Source organism: Protopterus annectens, chromosome 6.part0 (genome assembly GCF_019279795.1).
Source record: "Protopterus annectens isolate FY-2018-M chromosome 6.part0, PAN1.0, whole genome shotgun sequence".
Taxonomy (NCBI): Eukaryota; Metazoa; Chordata; order Ceratodontiformes; family Protopteridae; genus Protopterus; species Protopterus annectens.
The window spans coordinates 784,912,851-784,931,479 of NC_056737.1; the positions used below are offsets into that span (position 1 = coordinate 784,912,851).

The following is an 18,629-nucleotide window of genomic DNA, read 5'->3' on the forward strand; positions in this document are numbered from 1 at the left end:
AAACAAGGAGAAAGTTACCGTCCGCTGCCTGTCGGGTGCCAGGATCTGCCACATAACGCACGCACTCAGGTAACTCCACAACAAGTACAAATATGACTGTCATTGTCCATGTTGGTCTGAATGACCTGAGACATACCTCCCTGGACTACATGAAAAGAGACATGGAGGAGCTCTCCGATCTTGTATCCCAGCAGGTATGACCCTAGCCCCGAGTAGCATCCTCCCATCACCCAGAATGATACCACAGTACAAGGACAAAATGATTGACTTCAACAATTGGCTAAGCTGCTGGTGTCATTCTAAGGGGATCCAGTATCTGTCTGCCTGGGATGACATGATCGACATCCATGAAGCTTTGCCATAGATGGCCTGCACCTGTTGCCTTGGAATTCCGGACATTGGCTAAGGCTCTTGCCACCCCTATAGTGAATTTTTTAGGCAAGGTTCAGATGATAAATTCACCACCATAACAGGTACACACGAGCAAAATCTGAGGGTAATGCTACTCAATGCTAGAAGTCTAAACCTCAAAATGCATTCACTCAAGGCACTCCTTAAAATGGAGAACATTGACATCCGTGCAGTGACAGAGACCTGGCTCAAGGCTCCAGAGAGCACCTCTGCATTACCAGGCTATAATTCATACCACACCTTTCGGACAACTAACCTAGACCGAAACACTAAAGGCAGAGGTGTGTCCATATTCATTAAGGATATCCACACCTCCAGGCTAGTTGCTCAGCATAATGCATCTGACATTATCCAAGTGCAACTAACTCTGGGCAAGACCGCAGTCCAAATTGTAACTTGCTACAGATCCCCCCCACCATGCCCAAGGATTCCCACTCCTCATTTCCTGATACACTGGAAAATATTAGGGTACAAACCAACACCCTAATAATGGGTGATTTCAACTACCTCACCATTAACTGGGAAAACTACTCATGTACCAACTCTTTTGCTCAATGTTTTCTGGAATTCATAAATTCCAAAGCCTTGGATCAACTTATCCACACCCCCCACCAGGGCCAGCAATATCCCAGACCTAGTCATTACCAACATGGGCGACTGATGTTCCACACCAGAGGTCAATTCCTTGTTGGTCAGATCCGACCACAAGCTAATCCTGCCCCCACCCCCCATTAGGGAAACCATCGTAAAAAATTTCTCCAATGCCAACTTCATGCTTCTTAAGACAGAAGTGGTAAACTTCACGACACCCATGCAGATGGACAATAGAGGTACGACTGCTGAATCCCACACAAATGTACTTTATAAACACACGAGTGCATGGATCGTGCTGCCCCTAACAGAACCAAGATGCTATCCTCCAAAAAAGTAAGCCAATCTGGTGGTTCCCTGCCATAAAACAAACTCGACAACAGAAGAAAGGAACTGTTGCAAAAAAAGAGTAAAATCCCATGATTGGAGGAACTCCCTGGTCAGCCTCAGTAAGAAGCTGAGATCCTCATAAAATCCTCCAAAGCTAGTTACGAAAACAAAATCGCCACTGATTCTAAAGACAACCACAAAGCATTCTATAGCTATGTCAAGAATCTCAATGGCAACACTCAGATCTACTCTGAGTTACAGCAAAATGGCACTGTACAGAACCAACTGATACTGCCAACATCCTGGCAGATAGGTTCAGTACAAACATTACCCAACTCTCACCCCCTAAAGGGCCCATCTCTATACTAGAAGAATGCAAACTTCCTGTAATCATGGCTACAGAGGTAAAAACCACACTCTTAAAGCCAAGAACACAGCATCTATGGGACTTGATAACATTCCAGGCTGCGTTCTACACGAATTGCAGAATGAATTGGGACCCCACCTAAGCACCATGTTCAATCATAGCCTCACCTCAGGCTTTGTGCCCACTGAATGGTGCACAGCGACGTTTATCCCACTGCACAAAGGGGGAGCCACTACGGACCCCGGGAACTACTGCCCCAATAGCTAACGAGCCTGGTCTGCAAGGCCATGGAACGTATCATCATGGAACTTATAAACAAAGACATTGGTAATCTCCAAACTCTGGACCCCACCCAGTTCGGGTTTGTAAAAGGCAGATCATGTCTCCTAAACCGGACAGACTTCTTTGAAGCAGTCACCAAAGCTGTAGATGAGGGTAAGGTGGTTCACACAGTCTGTCTAGATCTCGCCAAAGCTTTTGACACCATCACCCACTCTGGAATTACAGATAAACTCACTAAACTAGGTATAAATCCCTATGTCACAAGATGGGTTGCAAACTGACTCACTGACAGAATCCACACTGTGAAAGTAGCAGACTCCGAATTCGACTTCAGACCAGTGACAAGTGGAGTATCACAGGGTTCAGTCCTGGGTCCTCTCCTGTTTGGTATCTACTTTTCTGAAGTACATGTTAACACAGAAAGTCTTTGGCTAACTAAGTTCGCAGAGGACTGCAAACAAGGAACCATAATCGAAACTCCTAACAATGTGGACATCCTACAAAAGGGCCTCATTGAGACAGATGCCTGGTGTCAAAGCCATGGCCTCGAGCTCAGTGCCAAAAAGTGCATTGTCATCTCCTTTGGTAAAAACTCTGTACCCATGAGCTACCACATAGGTGGTAGTCTACTTAACACTGAAAGTGTGATAAGAAACCTTGGGACACAGGTGGACAGTAGTCTCTCCTTTGACAATCACATTGCCACAGTAGTCAGGAAATCCTTCTATGTGGCACACCTCATCACAAAAGGTTTCTCATCCAGGAATAAAAGAGATCATTGTTCCCCTCTACTCGTCACTCATTAGACCCCATTATAGAGTACAACGTCCCTACTGGTATGTACCTCACAAGACATCTACAACTGGAAAGGCCACAGAAATACCTCATAAAGAGGATTACTGGCCTCAAACAGATGCCCTACGCAGACCGCCTCAAAAAACTCCAGCTTTACTCCGTCGCATATCACCTACTCAGAGGCAATCTCTGCCTAACATACAAAGCTATGTCAAGCCCAGAGCTGCTGGACATATTCCACTTAAAAGAAATCCCAATCCCTACGAGCTACACACTCTAGGGACATAAATCTTGTCACCACAATAAACAGAACATGCTGGAGGGATAGATTCCTGTCCCAGAGACTTCCCATACTCTGGAACAAACTACCTATCTATATCAAACAAAGCTTCTCATTAGCACTCTTCAAGAAAAATCTTGATGAATGGATGGGAAATAGGAAATTCACCCTGGGGATCACCTCTGTGGCTCAGCTCGACAGGGGCACAGGAAAATAATTTTCTTGGGTGGCGAAAGCCAGGGTACCTTTTTGGCTAGACTTATATAGGCCCTAGGGCCAATAGCCTAGTACCTACCTATGAACCTATTTTTGACTTGAAGTTCAGAGGATCAGGGGCAAAGTTTAAAATACTACTCAAATTCAGAAATTTGCACACACAACAGGTTTTGTATTACTATTTAGTTTCTGAAGGGGCATTATTTATAATTAGCGTCTTTGAAATTTGGGGGGATTAGGGACAAAGTTTAAAATATTGCTCTTATAAACTCAGGACATTGTTAGAATAAGAAGTTTTGCATCAGTATGCATTTCTTGAAGGATATGAAGTTAAACTTAAATCTTTGTTATTATTTAGTAACTTGAAGGAGGGAGTTATGGCAAAGTTTAAAATATTGCTCTTATAAACATAGAAAGTTGCAAGAACAAAATGTTTTGTCTTGGTATGCATTTTCCTCTGGGCTTTTATTCGTTCTTCAGATAAGTTTTTTTTTTTGGTTGGGGGGGGGGGGGGGGGAGTGCCAAATGAGGGAAATGGCCTAGCTCCACCTCTGCCCAAAGGTATAGAAACATGGTCTGGTACTGAATGGAGAAATGAATGTCACCTATGACATGTTTATATTTGATCTGAACTTCACTGTGCTTTTCATCAACATTTAGACCCCCACACACACACACAAACACACAGTTAGTGCTGCTACTCCCACTGCAGTTTTGGTTCAGTGAACAGATCACTGAGGGTAGTTAGTAAGATGTCCGTAATATGATGTCCAAAAATCCAATTCAAGTAACACACTTTACTCTGTGACATATGGATTAGTGCTGGCAGTGCATTTCAATTTATTTTGAAAATTTAAAATACAGTTTAAAAGAAAAATAGTTTCACACCACTTGGCTCCTGTGACCCACATGTAGCTAGGGCTACAAAATCAGCAACAAAAACTTATGGGCAAGCCAAGCTAGTCCGCAAACATATACTGAAGTAAAAATTTAAAGAAAGAAAAAAAAAAAGAAACGAACAATGTATGCAACATGCAACCTTTAAGCTGCTGTATTGTAGACACTATGTTAGAAGCACTTACCACCAGTTCAGTGAACTTGACATCCAATTCCTCAACCGGCGGCATGGGCCATGCTGGCTCAATTGTTGGCAAGGCAAAGTTGCTGCCATTTCTTAGCCTGTATGTGATCTCAGGATGATCACTACCTCGGAAGCAGCAGAATATGGCAGACATCCCCCGACCAGATCGCTTTCTTGGTGCCATATTCTGACCTGATAAAAATGTTTTTATCACTTAAAACCTGAAAGAAATACATCACAGGATAAGTACATGAATACTGCATTACCCATGCTGTTCTACACATTTAGAATAATGCACTGTATTAACATATCAAGCAGATATCTTTTTTTATATTACCTTTCGTACATACATGCACAGATACTGAAAGTACATAAAGACACGGTCACAAAAGTCAAATTTTATCAACACATTTACCTCACATCATAAACTGAAGTATCAGCCTAGCTTCTAAATTCAACTCTGCAACCCACAGAAACCCATCAACTATTACTAATACATCTCTCTCTCTGCTCTACACTATTAACAGATAAATGACAAATGTGATGTACTACAGTATTTCCTTCCTTGGCTCTTTCAATGCTTGCAGAACAGACTGCACACTTTTTTGCAAAACTCTAGCTTTCTTCAATCCCTCTTGCTCTCCTCCCTCCAGTCATTATGCTACAGAAAGGAAAAGCAGAAAGTACAGTTGTGTACGCTTACCATAAATGTAGTTGCCTGAGTGTATTCACTGTTGCAGTCCTGACTCTAGCCAAGTTGCAGTATCTGGTTCTGTCATTAGAAGGCATGCTTGGCTTAGGGAACAGACCTTGACAAACCATGTCAAATCTAACCTTCTGGATGCACCCCTGGATAAGGACTTCCTTTTTGGGCTAAAGGCTGAGCCTCTGCTTAAAAAGTTGGAAGATAAAGCAAAAACTATGCAGACTGTCAAGGACTTCTTCCAAGTTCAGCCTTCTAGGTTTAGTAGGAATTTTCCAACTAAACTCTGGTTCTTTCCCTCTCAATCTAACAACAGGTAAAGGAAACCCTGAAGTAAACTACTAACACCTTATACCATTATATCTAGGGAAAAGGTCATCACTGCTCCCTCAAAGGCAAAAAATACAGCCTCCATGGGAACTGATAACATCCCAGGCTGCATACTACGTGAACTCAGGCAGGAACATGCAGCGCCATTAGGCACCCTATTCAACCAAAGCCTGAGTGCTGGTTTTGTCCTAGATGAGCGGAGGACAGCCATTGTCGTCCCTTTACGCAAAGGTGGATCCTTCACCGATCTGGGAAATTATAAACCCAGCCGCCTAAGTAGCCTGATCTGCAAAGGCCATGGAATGGATTATCATGGACCTCAGTAACAGGGACATTGGCAACCTCCAAACACTTGATCTCACACAGTTGGCTTCGTCAAGGGGAGGTGATGTCTGCTAAATTTGGTCGACTACTTGGAGACAGTCACCAAAGCTATGGACGATAAAAAGATGGTGCACACCACCTACCTTGACCTGGTCAAAGCCTTTGACACTATTCTCCACTCAGGCATAATAGATAAACTCTCTCAACTAGGCATCAATCCATATGTTACCAGATGGGTAGCAAAAAATGGCCCAGTGATACCATAAATGTAGATGTTTGAGTGTATTCATTGTTGCAGTCATTACATTTGGGTAATCTGCTGGCAGGTTGCCCTCAGTCGGCCTGAATAACAAAGTCTTGGGTCCTGCTTCAGTTGCTGTCTCCTCTTCCATGACATCAGGTCATCAGGGGTATAAAAAGTACAGTTTTGTACCTACCATAAATGTAGATGTTCGAGGATCCACATTGCTGCAGTCCTTACTATTGGGTAGTCCGCTGTCCAGTCGGCCCGAATACCAGAGTATATGGCTGACGTCGGTCAGGGCGCATTAGACTGACGTCAGTACGTCAGGGTACTAATGCGCATGACCGACGTCATATCCTCAGTCTTTTCTTGCCCCAGATGTTAGAAGACCCTAAAAAGACAAGGCCCAAAATACCTGCACCAAAAATATGTACATCATATACAAAAATATATACAAAAATATCAGCAGATAACCTCACCTACACAACCACCCCTAAACACAGAGGGGAAGGAGGGAGGGTAAATTGGACTGCAGCAATGTGGATCCTCGAACATCTACATTTATGGTAGGTACAAAACTGTACTATGTTCTTCGTTCCACATTGCTGCAGTCCTTACTATTGGGTAGAATCCCAAAGCAGAGGTAAGGGAGGCTGGCAAATCATAAAGAAGCAGGAGCTGACAACATGCCTGGCAAAATAGCTGTGGCAAAACCAGCCCTAGACTTAGAGTAGAGGGGAAGGTGATAATGCTTAGAGAAAGTATGCACTGAACTCCAAGTAGCTGCCTCCACAATATCCTTTGTTGCCACCCCTTAGAAATGCTGTTGAAGTGGCAGTAGCCCTAGTGGAATGAGGCCTAATCCCAGCTGGAATCTCCTTGCCATGATGGGAATAACAAAATGCAATGCAAAACCCAATCCACCTAGAAATAGTCTGTTTTGACACAGGCTTGCCCTGTGAACTCAAAGCAAAAGAAACAAACAACTGCTGAGACTGCCTAAAATCCTTAGTCCTGCTTAAATAATAACGCAATTGCCTGTGTACATCTAAAGTGTGCAAAATCTTTTCCCCTTTATTTTGGGGGTCTGCATAAAAAGTAGGCAAATGAATAGTTTGGTTTAAAGGCACACTAGAAACCACCTTAGGCATAAAGGAAGGATTAGTACGTAATGATACCCTATCCTTATGGAAAATCAAAAAGGGCTCTACTGCCATAAGGGCCTGCAACTCAGACACCCTTCTTGCAGAAGTAATAGCCAACAGAAAAGCAGTCTTCCATGACAAGTATTTCAATTCAGCAGTAGCCGCAGGCTCAAAAGGTTGTAGAGTAAGTTTTTCCAACACAAAATTGAGATCCCAAGCAGGAGTAGGAGCTCTACGTGGGGGTCTTATATTCTTTGCCCCTCTAAGAAACTGCTTGAACAAAGGATGCGAAAACAATGGTGGGTCACAATCATAGTGAGCTGAAATTGCTGCAGCATGAATCTTAATGGAAAAGAAGGACAAACCTTTGTCCAATAACTCAGTAAGATATTGAAGAGCCACACTCAAATTAGGCTCAGAAATCTCCAAATTCCTTGCTGCACTCCAAAATAAAAATCTCTTCCATTTTTCTGCATACACTTTCCTAGTACTAGGTCTTCTAGCTTCCATAATCACATTTAAAACTTGTTGAGGAAGTTGAGACCGGCTGTCTTTCAAAACAGAATATGCCATGCTGTTAGATGAAGAGAGCGAAGCTTGACATTGAGCAGGTGGCCTTCTCTCTGAGACAACAGGTGCGGAATCAAGGGTAAAGGCCATGGAGGCTTCTTTACTAGACTCCTCAGTAATGGGTACCAGTGCTGCCGAGGCCAATCTGGAGCTATTAAAATCATCCTTGGCTTGTCTTGTCTGACTTTTAGAAGCACCTTTGGAAGAAGAGGCAGAGGTGGAAACGCATACACATGAAGATTTTTCCAGCTGAAAGAAAGAGCATCCACTTTCCAAGCTGTGTGATGTAACCTCTTTGTGCAAAACTTTGGCAGCTGGTGGTTTAGTGGAGAAGCGAACAGATCTATGTCTGGAGTTCCCCAGGACACTGTCAACCTTTGAAATACATGAAGATCCAGTTTCCACTCGTGGGGATCCATGATTTGTCTGCTTAACACATCTGCTAAGGAGTTCTGTGCTCCTGGCAGAAACCTTGCCTGAAGAGTTAGTTGCAAGCTGAGCGCAGTCTCCCATAAAATCATTGCTTGCCTGCACAATGGGTAAGAATGTGTTCCCCCTTGTTTGTTGATGTACCACATGACAGTTGTGTTGTCTGTTAGAATCAACACCTGCCCTGGAAGGAGTAACTCCTTGAAAGCCATTAATGCAAACTGGACTGCTAACATCTCCTTCATGTTGATATGTAGATGCTGTAGTCTGGCAGGCCACTTGTCTTGTATCCACTTTCCATTTAGATGAGCTCCCCAAGCAATGTCCGAGGCATCTGTCGTTAAAATCTGACTCGCCTCTGGCCGGGTCACAGAGAGTCCCTTGTTTAGGTGACATTCCTGAGCCCACCACAAAAATTCTTTTTGAAGGCAAGGTATTATTTGAATGACAGTGTCCAAATCCTGGCAGTGCTGTGTCCATACATTTTGAGATACCATTGTAGCTTCCTCATATGCAGTTTGGCATTGGGAAGCACCAGAATACAAGATGCCATGAACCCTAATGCTTGAAGGACTGTCCTTGCAGTCAGCACGGACTGATGAGATAGTTGATGGAAGTAAAGTGATAGACTCTTTTGTTTGTCCGGGGTTAAAAAGGCCATCTGGGCTGCTGTATTCAGTCTCACACCCAGAAAGCACATGTCTTGAGAGGGTACTAGACTGGACTTTATTTCGTTCACAGAATACCCTAGGCATCTTAGCACTGCTATAACATATTCCAGATGCTGTAGAAGGTCTTCCTTTTCTTGAGCCAGAATCAGGCAGTCGCCCAAGTAAGGATAGATTTGAATTCCTTGTAGCCTGAAGTAAGCTATCACTGGAGCCAGAACCTTTGTGAATACTCTGGGCAGTAGATAAGCCAAAGGGCAATGCAGAGAACTGATAATGAGAATTTCCAGCTCGAAACCGCAGATACTTCCTGCAACTTAGCCTTATAGGCACATGAAGGTAAGCTTCCTTGAGATCTAAAGTTACCATCCAGTGATCTTTGCCCAGCAGAGGTAAAAGCTGTTGTAACGTCAACATCTTGAACTTGGGAATGTCCAGATAAGTGTTGAGGAGAGATAAATCCAAAATTGGTCTCCACGTGTTCCCCTTCTTTGGTACTAGGAACAGGCGAGAATAAAATCCTAGGCCCCTTTCTGATACAGGGACTGGCTGAATGGCCCCCATCTGGAGTAACTGAGAAATTTGCTTGTGAGCCTCTTTTCTTTGTGGAGGAGGAACGTCTGGCATGCCTTTGAAAGGGGCAATGTATGGAAATAAAACCTGTAACCGTGGTGAATGATATCCAACACCCATCTGTCTTGAGTAATTAAATCCCAATTGTCTTTGAAAAGAGACAGTCTTCCTCCCAAAGGAGCTGCCAGACGAGAATCTACCGGCAGCTGAAAAGGCAGGTCATTGGGTCTGTTTACGAAAGGACTGACCCCTGCCCTCACCAGAAGTCTGAGCAGGTGAACTCCTGTTCTAGGCCTAAAAGAACCTTGAGCTCTGCCCCTACCACGTCTAGACCTACCCCTAGACTGGGAATCATAAGCAGGATATGTCCACCCCTTAGCAGGCCAATTTCTACTAAACTTGGTGGCTGCACCTGCAAAAATCTTTAACAGTTTGCATAGACTTAGCTTTGTCCTCCATTTTCTTTAAAACTGCTTCCACAGGCGAACCAAACAACACATCAGACTGTAAAGGAGCATCCAAAATCCTGGTCTTAACATGCTCAGCTAAATTCTGATCCCTCAACCAGGCATGCCTGCGAAGAACAGAACTAGTGGCAGCCACCCTCGAGGAGGCCTGTACAGCATCAAAACCACATTGCAAAGAATGCTTACCCACTTGTTCAGACACATGAACTAAATCCAACAACTCTTTACACTCAATACCTTCCGCCAAAGCATCCACCTTAGATTTCAATTGTGAAAGGAGATAATTTTGATATTTTAACATGTGAAACTGACAATTCAACGCTCTCATGGCTATAGTGGAAGAAGTATACACTTTCTTTCCCCACCTATCCAAAGCCCTTGCCTCTTTATCAGTGGGAACAGGATTTTTAACCACAGAGGCCTTAACACCTTTAGGCCCCTGAGAAACAGTCTCTGGGTCCGCCCTAGGACTCTTAAACAAATACTTATGAGCTTCGGGCACCCTATAGTACCTATCAGGTTTAACAGGAGCAGGAGGCAAAGAGTCAGGGTTCAGGGAAGCCTCTGCAAAAACATCTTCCACCACATTCAACACAGGAGGTATAGCTAAGGGCCTATGTTGGGGTAAAAATAAGAATTCCCTAAGCCTTTTCCTGGAATCAGAATAATCTTGGCCTTCCCATTTAAAGTGTTCTCTCATGGAATGCAGAGTCTCTGAAAATGAGAAATCCTCAGGAGGAGAAGCTGTAGGTGTGGAATCATCCACATCAGAATCAGAATAAGGTGGAAATTCCTGCAAGTCTTCCGCAGAAGACTCTGAAGCCTCTGAATACTGTTCCAAACACTCAAACTCAGGTTCCACCCTAGGCCTCTTATCAGGAGGGGGCATAGAGCCTCTAATCATAGTAATTAAATCTTCTGCCATTTTAAGCATATGTTTCTTAGGCACAGAACCTGAAGTGCTAGGAGAAGCCCCACTGAAGCTGAACTTGGCCTACCTCTCAAAGAAGTTTTGGGAACAGAAGGAGAAGCTCTAACTACCTTGGGAAGAGAGGGAAGAACAGTTACCTGAGAAGCCCCCTCAGCCTGGCCTACTTCCTGAGAAGGCACATCCTGTAACAGTAAAGTCTCTGCCTGAGACTCCAAAGAAACTCCTGGCAAAACCTCCGGCTCCACTGAGCCTTCTAAAGAACCGGCGTCTGGGACTGCCGGTTCATCCACCCTAGGCTTCGCTGTTTTGTCCTTGCGCTTTTGATTGAAGCGGCCGGAGTATCCGGCGGCATTTTATAATTGCAACGCTTCCCAAACACTAACCTGGCACAGTCTAACCGTCTCTTAATAGTGCGTTTGTTAAACCTAGCACAAGAGCGGCATCCAACAACGTCGTGCTCAGGCCCTAAACAAGGTATACACAAGGTATGGTAATCCCTATGAGGTATCTGTTTCCCACAAGAAATACAGTTATTCACTTTTTCTGACATCCGGTTAAATACTGAGGCAAGAAAAAACCAAAATGTTCCCCAACGGGGTACTTAGCCAACTCTGATTCGGTCTGAAACTCCGACTTCGGAAATATTTCAGAACGCCAACCTGCACTCGCAAAACTGCTTCTGCATCGGACCATGCGGCAAAAAAGACTGAGGATATGACGTCGGTCATGCGCATTAGTACCCTGACGTACTGACGTCAGTCTAATGTGCCCTGATCGACGTCAGCCATATACTCTGGTATTCGGGCCGACTGGACAGCGGACTACCCAATAGTAAGGACTGCAGCAATGTGGAACGAAGAACATCATGCAGCCAATGCTATTTTATTCAGTTTTTCTTGCCCCAGGTGCCCCCCAAATGGGGAGCAAAAAAAAAAAAAAAAAAAAAATATATATATATATATATATATATATATATATATATAAATAAACAGCAATATATATGTAAATGCACTTTTAGCAACATAAACTTTACCTTCATCTAAAACCACAAATGCTTTAGAATATAGTGAAGGAAAGAGAAGTTATAGAAAAGGGGGATGGCGGGTGGGTAACCCGGACTGCAACAGTGAATACACTCGAACATCTACATTTATGGTAAGTGTACACAACTGTACTATGTTCTTCATGTTTCACTGTTGCAGTCATTACATTTGGATAGAATCCCAAAGCTATGGATGGGAGGATGGCACTAAATAGCATTAGGGGTGGCTATAAGGCCCTGCAGAACTGCAGTGGCAAAGCCTGCCCTTGATTTGGAGAAGAGAGGCAAATGATAATGCTTTGTAAAGGTATGCACAGAGCTCCAAGTAGCAGCTTCTAGAATGTCTTTGGTTGGAACTCCTCTGAGAAAGGCTGCTGAGGTAGAGGCAGCCCTGGTGGAATGTGACATAATTCCCTTGAGCACTGGTTTACCATGGTGCAAGTAGCAGAAACAAATGCAGTGGCTTATCCACTTTGAAATAGTCTGCTTTGATATAGCCTTCCCCTCTGATCCTGAAGCAAATACCACCAGTAGTTGCTCAGACTTTGAGAGATTTGGTCCTGTTTAAGTAGAATCTTAGTTGTCTGTGCACGTCCAATGAATGCAGAATCCGCTCCCCCTTATTCTGTGGATTTGGGTAAAATGTTGGCAGATGAATAGTTTGGTTAAGAGCAACACTGGATACCACCTTAGGCATAAATAAAGGATTGGTCCTGAGGGACACCCTGTCCGGGTAAAATGTAATGAAAGGCTCCACACAGCCATGAGAGCCTGTAGTTCTGAAACCCTTCTTGCTGAAGTGATTGCCAAAAGGAAAGCTGTTTTCCAAGATATAAATTTTATATCCGCAGTAGCTGCTGGTTCAAAAGGAGGCAGGGTGAGTTTTTCCAGCACAAAATTGAGGTCCCATGCAGGAGTTTGTGATCTTCTGGGAGGCCTTAAATTTTTGGCCCCTCTAAGATACTGTTTTAGCAGAGGATGAGAAAAGATGGGAGGCTCCGTGTTGTAATGAGCCAAGATGGTAGAGGCATGGATTTTTTTTGAAGAAAAAGATAGGCACTTGTCAAGCATCTCAGTCAAGTATTGTAAAATCCGAGGGATATTTGCTTTTGCTGTGTCCGTTCCTTGTGGTTGATTCCAAGCACAGACTCTCTTCCATTTATCAGCATAAGATTTTCTAGTACTAGGCCTTCTGGCTTCCAAAATTACACCCATCACAGATTTACTAAGAGGTGTTGTTTGAATAATTACATGATCAGCCATGCTGCAAGGTTCAGAGTTTGGAGCCAAGTGCGCAGAATTTGATTGTTCTGCTGTGACAGTAGATGGGGTATTTGAGGCAAGTACCAAGGAGGGAGTTGAGACATATTCCTTACAATTGGGTACCAGTGCTGGCGAGGCCAGTCCGGAAAAATTAGGATAATTTTTGTTTTTTCCGGTCTGACCTTTAGTAGGACCTTGGAGAGTAGAAGCAGAGGGGGAAAGGCATAGACTGATAGGTTTTTCCAACTGAAGGATAGGGCATCCACTTTCCATGCTTGTCTGTGATAAGTCCTTGTGCAGAATTTGTCAATTTTGGGGCGAGACAAATAGATCTATGTCTGGGCTCCCCCATTTCTGTGTTATCATGCTGAAGATTTGTGGATCCATTTTCCACTCCTGCGGGTCCATAAGATTTCTGCTTAGGTCTGCCAGAGTATTTTGTTTTCCTGGCAGGAATTGAGCTTGAAGGTGCACTTAGTAAGTCAAGGCTGTGTTCCACAATGCCATGGCTAGTCTGCAAAGGGGGTAGGAATGTGTACCTCCCTGCTTGTTTATGTACCACATAACCATGGTGTTGTCCGTCTTTATCAGCAGTTGTCCTGGAGGAAGTCCTTGAAGGCTGTCAGGGCATTCTAAACAGCTAGCATCTCTTTCTGGTTGATATGCAGATGCATTTGTTTTGGGCTCCATATGCCGTGAATGCATCTCCCCGCCAGGTGGGTCCCCCCAAGCATAGTCTGATGCATCTGTAGTTACAGTTTGAGTGGCAGGGGGTAGGATGAATGACAGTCCCTTGTTTTGGTGACATGTCTCTGCCCACCAAAGAAACTCCTGTTGTAGGCAGGGAATGAGAGGACTCATTGTTTCCAGACTGTGACAATGTTGACTCCATAAACTCTTTAGGTACCACTGAAGTTTCCTAATATGCAGTCTTGCATATGGAATTAATAGAATGCAGGATGCCATGAACCCCAAAAACCTGCAGAATTTGTCTTGCAGATAACTGGGTTTTTGTTGCCATCTGCTTGAAGTATATTGTCAGTTGCCTTCATTTGTCTAGCATAAGGTAAGCCATCTGGGCAGTTGTATTCAAGCTTGCACCCAGGAATGTAATTTTTTGAGAGAGTACCAGTTGTGATTTCTTTTCATTTATTGTGTACCCTAGGCATGTTAGAAGCCTTTTTACAAACGCCAGATGTTGAAGAAGAATGTCCTTGTTCTCTGCTTGAATGACACAGTCGTCCAGGTAGGGATAAATATGTATGCTTCTTTGTCTGCAAAATGCAATTACTGGTGCTAGGCACTTTAAGCCAAAGGGCAGTGCAGAGAATTGGTAATGCATCACCTGCCTTGAAGCGGAGGTATCTTCTGCACGATTCCCTTATTGGGATATGCAGGTATGCCTCTTAAGTCTAGAGTCACTAACCAAGCGTTCCTGCCCAGCATAGGCAGTAGCTGTTGTAAAGTCAGCATTTTCAATTTTGGAATGTCCAGGAACATGTTCAAAATTGATAAGTCCAGTATTGGATGCCAGGCATGGTCTTTTCTGGGTACCAGGAACAGTCGAATAAAAACCTTGTCCTTTTTCCTGTTCTGGTACCGGTTGAATAGCCCCCATATCCATGAGGGACGTAACTTGTTTCTGAGCCTCAGCCCATTGATTTTGTGGCAGATCTGGCCAACTGTTTGGAATTGGCAAAGTATGGAAATTAAATATGTACCCCTGGGATACTATGTTTAATACCCACTTGTCCTGGGTAATTAACTGCCAATTTTGAGCATGAAGTGCTAATTTTCCCCCCAAAGGGGACTGCCAAAAGGTAAGTGCTTGGTGATGGTAGAGGGAAGTCAACGAGACTGCTTACTGTAGGGTTGTGCTTTGTTTCCTCCAGATTTGGAGGTGGAGGCACCCCAATGCTTTGACCTGTAAGAACCCTGTGATTGGTATCTAGAGCCTTTTGAGCACCTGGATTTGCCCTGAGAGCCTCTGTTGGACACAGGAAAGGACCAATTTTTAGTAGGCCAGTGCCTACTGAATCTGGGTGGCTGCACTTGTAAGAAATCTTTTACAGTTTGCATAGATTTAGCCTCGTCTTCCATTTTCTTTAAAACCTCTTTTGCCTTATTACCAAACAGAGTATCATGCTGTAAAGGGGGAATCCAACAATTTGGCTTTAACATGGTCAGGCAGATTTTGCTCCTTGAGCCAGGTACGCCTTCTAATCACAGATCCAGTAACTGCGGCCCTGCAAGAGGCCTCCAAGGAATCAAAACCACATTGCAAAGTATGCTTTCCAATCTGTTCTGCTGCAAGCAGTAATTCCTATAATTCTTTGTTTTCCACACAATCAGAAATCAACATAATTTTCTGTTTCAATAAGCCCATAACATGCTGTTGATATTTAAGCATATGAAACTGGCATTTTAAGGCCCTAATTGCCAAGGTTGCAGACGTATAAACTTTCTTTCCCCATCTATCCAGCGCCCTGGAATCTCTATCAGAGGGGGTAGGATTTTTGGCTGCAGAGGCTTTTACACCTTTGGGACCCTGTGAGATAGTTTCAGGATCAGCAGCAAGATTTTTGAATAGAAATTTGTGGGATTCAGGAACCCTGTAATATCTGTCTGGCTTACTAGGAGCCGGAGGTAGGGAATCAGGGGCCATTGCTTGATTCCGAAAACACATCAACAACAATGTCTAATACAGGAGGTATAGCCAAAGGCCTATGCTGAGGAAAAAGAAGAAAATCCCTAAGCCTCTTTTTTGATTCAGAGAAATCCTGACTCTCCCAATGAAAATGTCCCTTAAAGTATGCAATGTTTTTCCAAAACAATAATCCTCAGGAGGAGATGCAGATGGGATGGATTCTTCTGCAACTGAATCCTCATAGGGTGGTATAGAAAATTCCTGATCAGAAGAGGAATAGAAGAAATGGAAACCTGATCGAAGATTCATAATCCGTGTCTTGCCTAGGCCTCTTAATCAGGGGGGGGGCCTGATCAAGGTAAATAAATCCTCAGCCATTTTGATAATCTGTTTTTTAGGCATAGGGGCCTGAGCATGTGGCTCATGTGTCAGTTTTGTAGTCTTAGAAGCTATTTTTGATCTTGCTTTTGAAGTTGGTTCGGTTTTATGTAAAAATGTTGAGGCCTGAAAACACCCTCAGAAGCCGGTGCCTGCTCAGCCGCTCCGGAACCATACAAGGGAGAGAGATCCGCGGGTTCAATACTCTAAGAATCTCGTGGCATACCTGACTCTGTATGGGTCTCGGTAGAGACCTGCGACTCAAAAGTAGCAGGTATCATTGGCTGCAAAAGCGCCTCACTGAGTACCGGCGAACCGGCGACTGGCTTAGGAGAAGCTTCTTCGTCGGTTTTGGACCTTGACGGTCTGTCTCTGTCTTTTTCTTTGCGTTTTTTGTGAACTCCGGTAGTCGGATTGCTAACCAATGACATTTCAGGGTAATTAAATCTAGATCCAAAATATTCTGAAGCAAAAATATACAGACGCTTAATAGTGCGTTGGTTAAATCTAGCACAAAACCGACAGCAAGGCACGTTCTGATCTGGGTCTAGGCAAGGAATACAGTACAAATGAAAATCCTTATGAGGTATTTGCTTCCCACCAGTAATGCAATTATTAACTTTTACTGACATCGGTAAGGACTTGATTTTTGCTTACTTCTAGACACACACACCTTTTTGCGTAAGCAACAATGAGATCTTAATGTTTAGACCCATGGTATTTTGAAGTGCTATGTTTACCTATTGTCAATGTCATTGAACACCAACAGCTGTGGATTTACTTAGGTGTTGCGTTTCTTTCTTTCTTTTGTCTTCTGCTACTTTATTTATTACCTTTTTCGCACACAGTATAAACTCATTTGCAGAACAATGTGCCGTATTCATGGGCACGATTGTGAACTGATTTTTCATTTGTTTAGCTATCCGCCTTTTTCGCATGCTTAGCACCTGCATGGTTCTTGAATGAAGTACCATCTTGTGAATCCGGTGGTTTGTTTGTTTTGATTTAGACGTGTCTTCCACGCAATGCCTTGCCATATTTTTTCTGAAACAGCTGCATTTTGACTTGTTTTGGCTGCTACAACTGTGCATACTAAAAGCTTAGAAAGTGTTCTCATCGCAGCTTGGTGCTTTACCCATTGCTCAAGGAACATTTAAAAAAAAAAAATAATTTTTCATATACTGTCGTTGCATTCTGTTGGCGTTGAAATGACAAGCAATTTCTGTGTTAGATTTTTAACACAGAAATAAACATATTTGGTTATTTAACATTAGAAATAACATTTCTTTTATTAGAAACACCTTTGAAATTCCGGTTATTGCAGACTCCTAGTTGAGTTGCACTGTTTATTTATTCATTGATTCTTCATTATGCATTAGAGATGTGTACTCCTTACTACCTTTTCTGTTAAGGAATGGATATTATATTTGTATATACTTAGTTGCAAGCATTACTTCATTTTATTTTCTTTTTAATCACAAGATTCTGTATGAGTTTTGTTTTACCCTATGAAAAGTTGTTTGCTAAAATGTATTTTCAGGGAAACAAACAGTATTTACACTTGATTAGGTTCATGAATCTTCACTAAGACATTCTTGGTTACTTTTATCAAGTTCATGTTTCTTTTTTGAAAACTTTTTTATGTTTGACACCCTGTCTACACTAAGTGGACATTTATTTATGCTTTTAATGTAATACAACTTTAAATGTGAAGGTATGTCAGTGGGCTCAATTAAGGCAGCTGTTTGTAATTTTGTAACACCCCCCCCCTTTTTTTGGGTTTTAAATTGTGGTTGATGATTTTTTTCCTTTGTCTGAAGAAGTCTTCCTACTAAGGGAGACGAAAAGCGCTTTACTTTTACATTTCCTAATAAACCTTTGGAGTTTTACACCTGCTGATTCGGAACCTTTTGGTTTGTCATGGAAGAGGAGACAGCAACCAACGCAGGACCCAAGACTTTGTTATTCAAGCCAACTGAAAGCAACCTGCCAGCAGATTACCCAAATGTAATGACTGCAACAGTGAAACACGAAGAACATCCTACGTAGTCAAAATATGGGACGCCACCTCAAAGCAGTAGACCTGTAACAAGCAGCATACCCCAGGGTTTGGTCTTGGGGCCTCTGTTACTTGGGATATACTTTTCTGAAGTGCAGGCCAAAACCAGTGGGCTTTGGCTGACCAAATTTGCAGATAACTGCAAGCTAGGTGCTCTCATCAATTCCCCTAGTGATGTGGGCATCCTCTAAGAGGGTCTCACTCAAGACAAATGACTGCTGCCAGAAACATGGCCTCAAGCTGAATACCAAAAATTGCAACGTCATCCCCTTTGGGAAGAGTGATGTCCCCACAAATTATCACATTAATAACAACATCCTAAGCACTCAATCAGTCGTGAGGGATTTGGGAACCTAGGTTGACAGCAACCTGACTTTTGACCACCATGTTGCTTCCGTTGTACAGAAACCCTTCTACATGTCCCACCTCATAAGTAAAGGTATCTCATCCAGGGACAACGAGGTCAATAACATCCCTGTAATCTTCCCTTATAAGGCCCATTA

At 43.2% G+C, this 18,629-nt stretch overlaps 1 protein-coding gene across 4 annotated transcripts in view; it reads right to left on the minus strand.

Annotated features, from left to right (window-relative positions):
* Positions 1-18,629, minus strand: part of DAAM1 (dishevelled associated activator of morphogenesis 1) — a 3,124,549-nt gene that overhangs the window by 1,979,186 nt on the left and 1,126,734 nt on the right. For all 4 annotated transcript variants that reach the window (XM_044074460.1, XM_044074457.1, XM_044074458.1 and 1 more), the window contains one exon: positions 4,355-4,574. In XM_044074460.1, coding sequence (XP_043930395.1) covers positions 4,355-4,537 — 183 coding nt within the window. In that variant the 5' untranslated portion in view covers positions 4,538-4,574. The remainder of the gene's footprint in view (positions 1-4,354; positions 4,575-18,629) is intronic.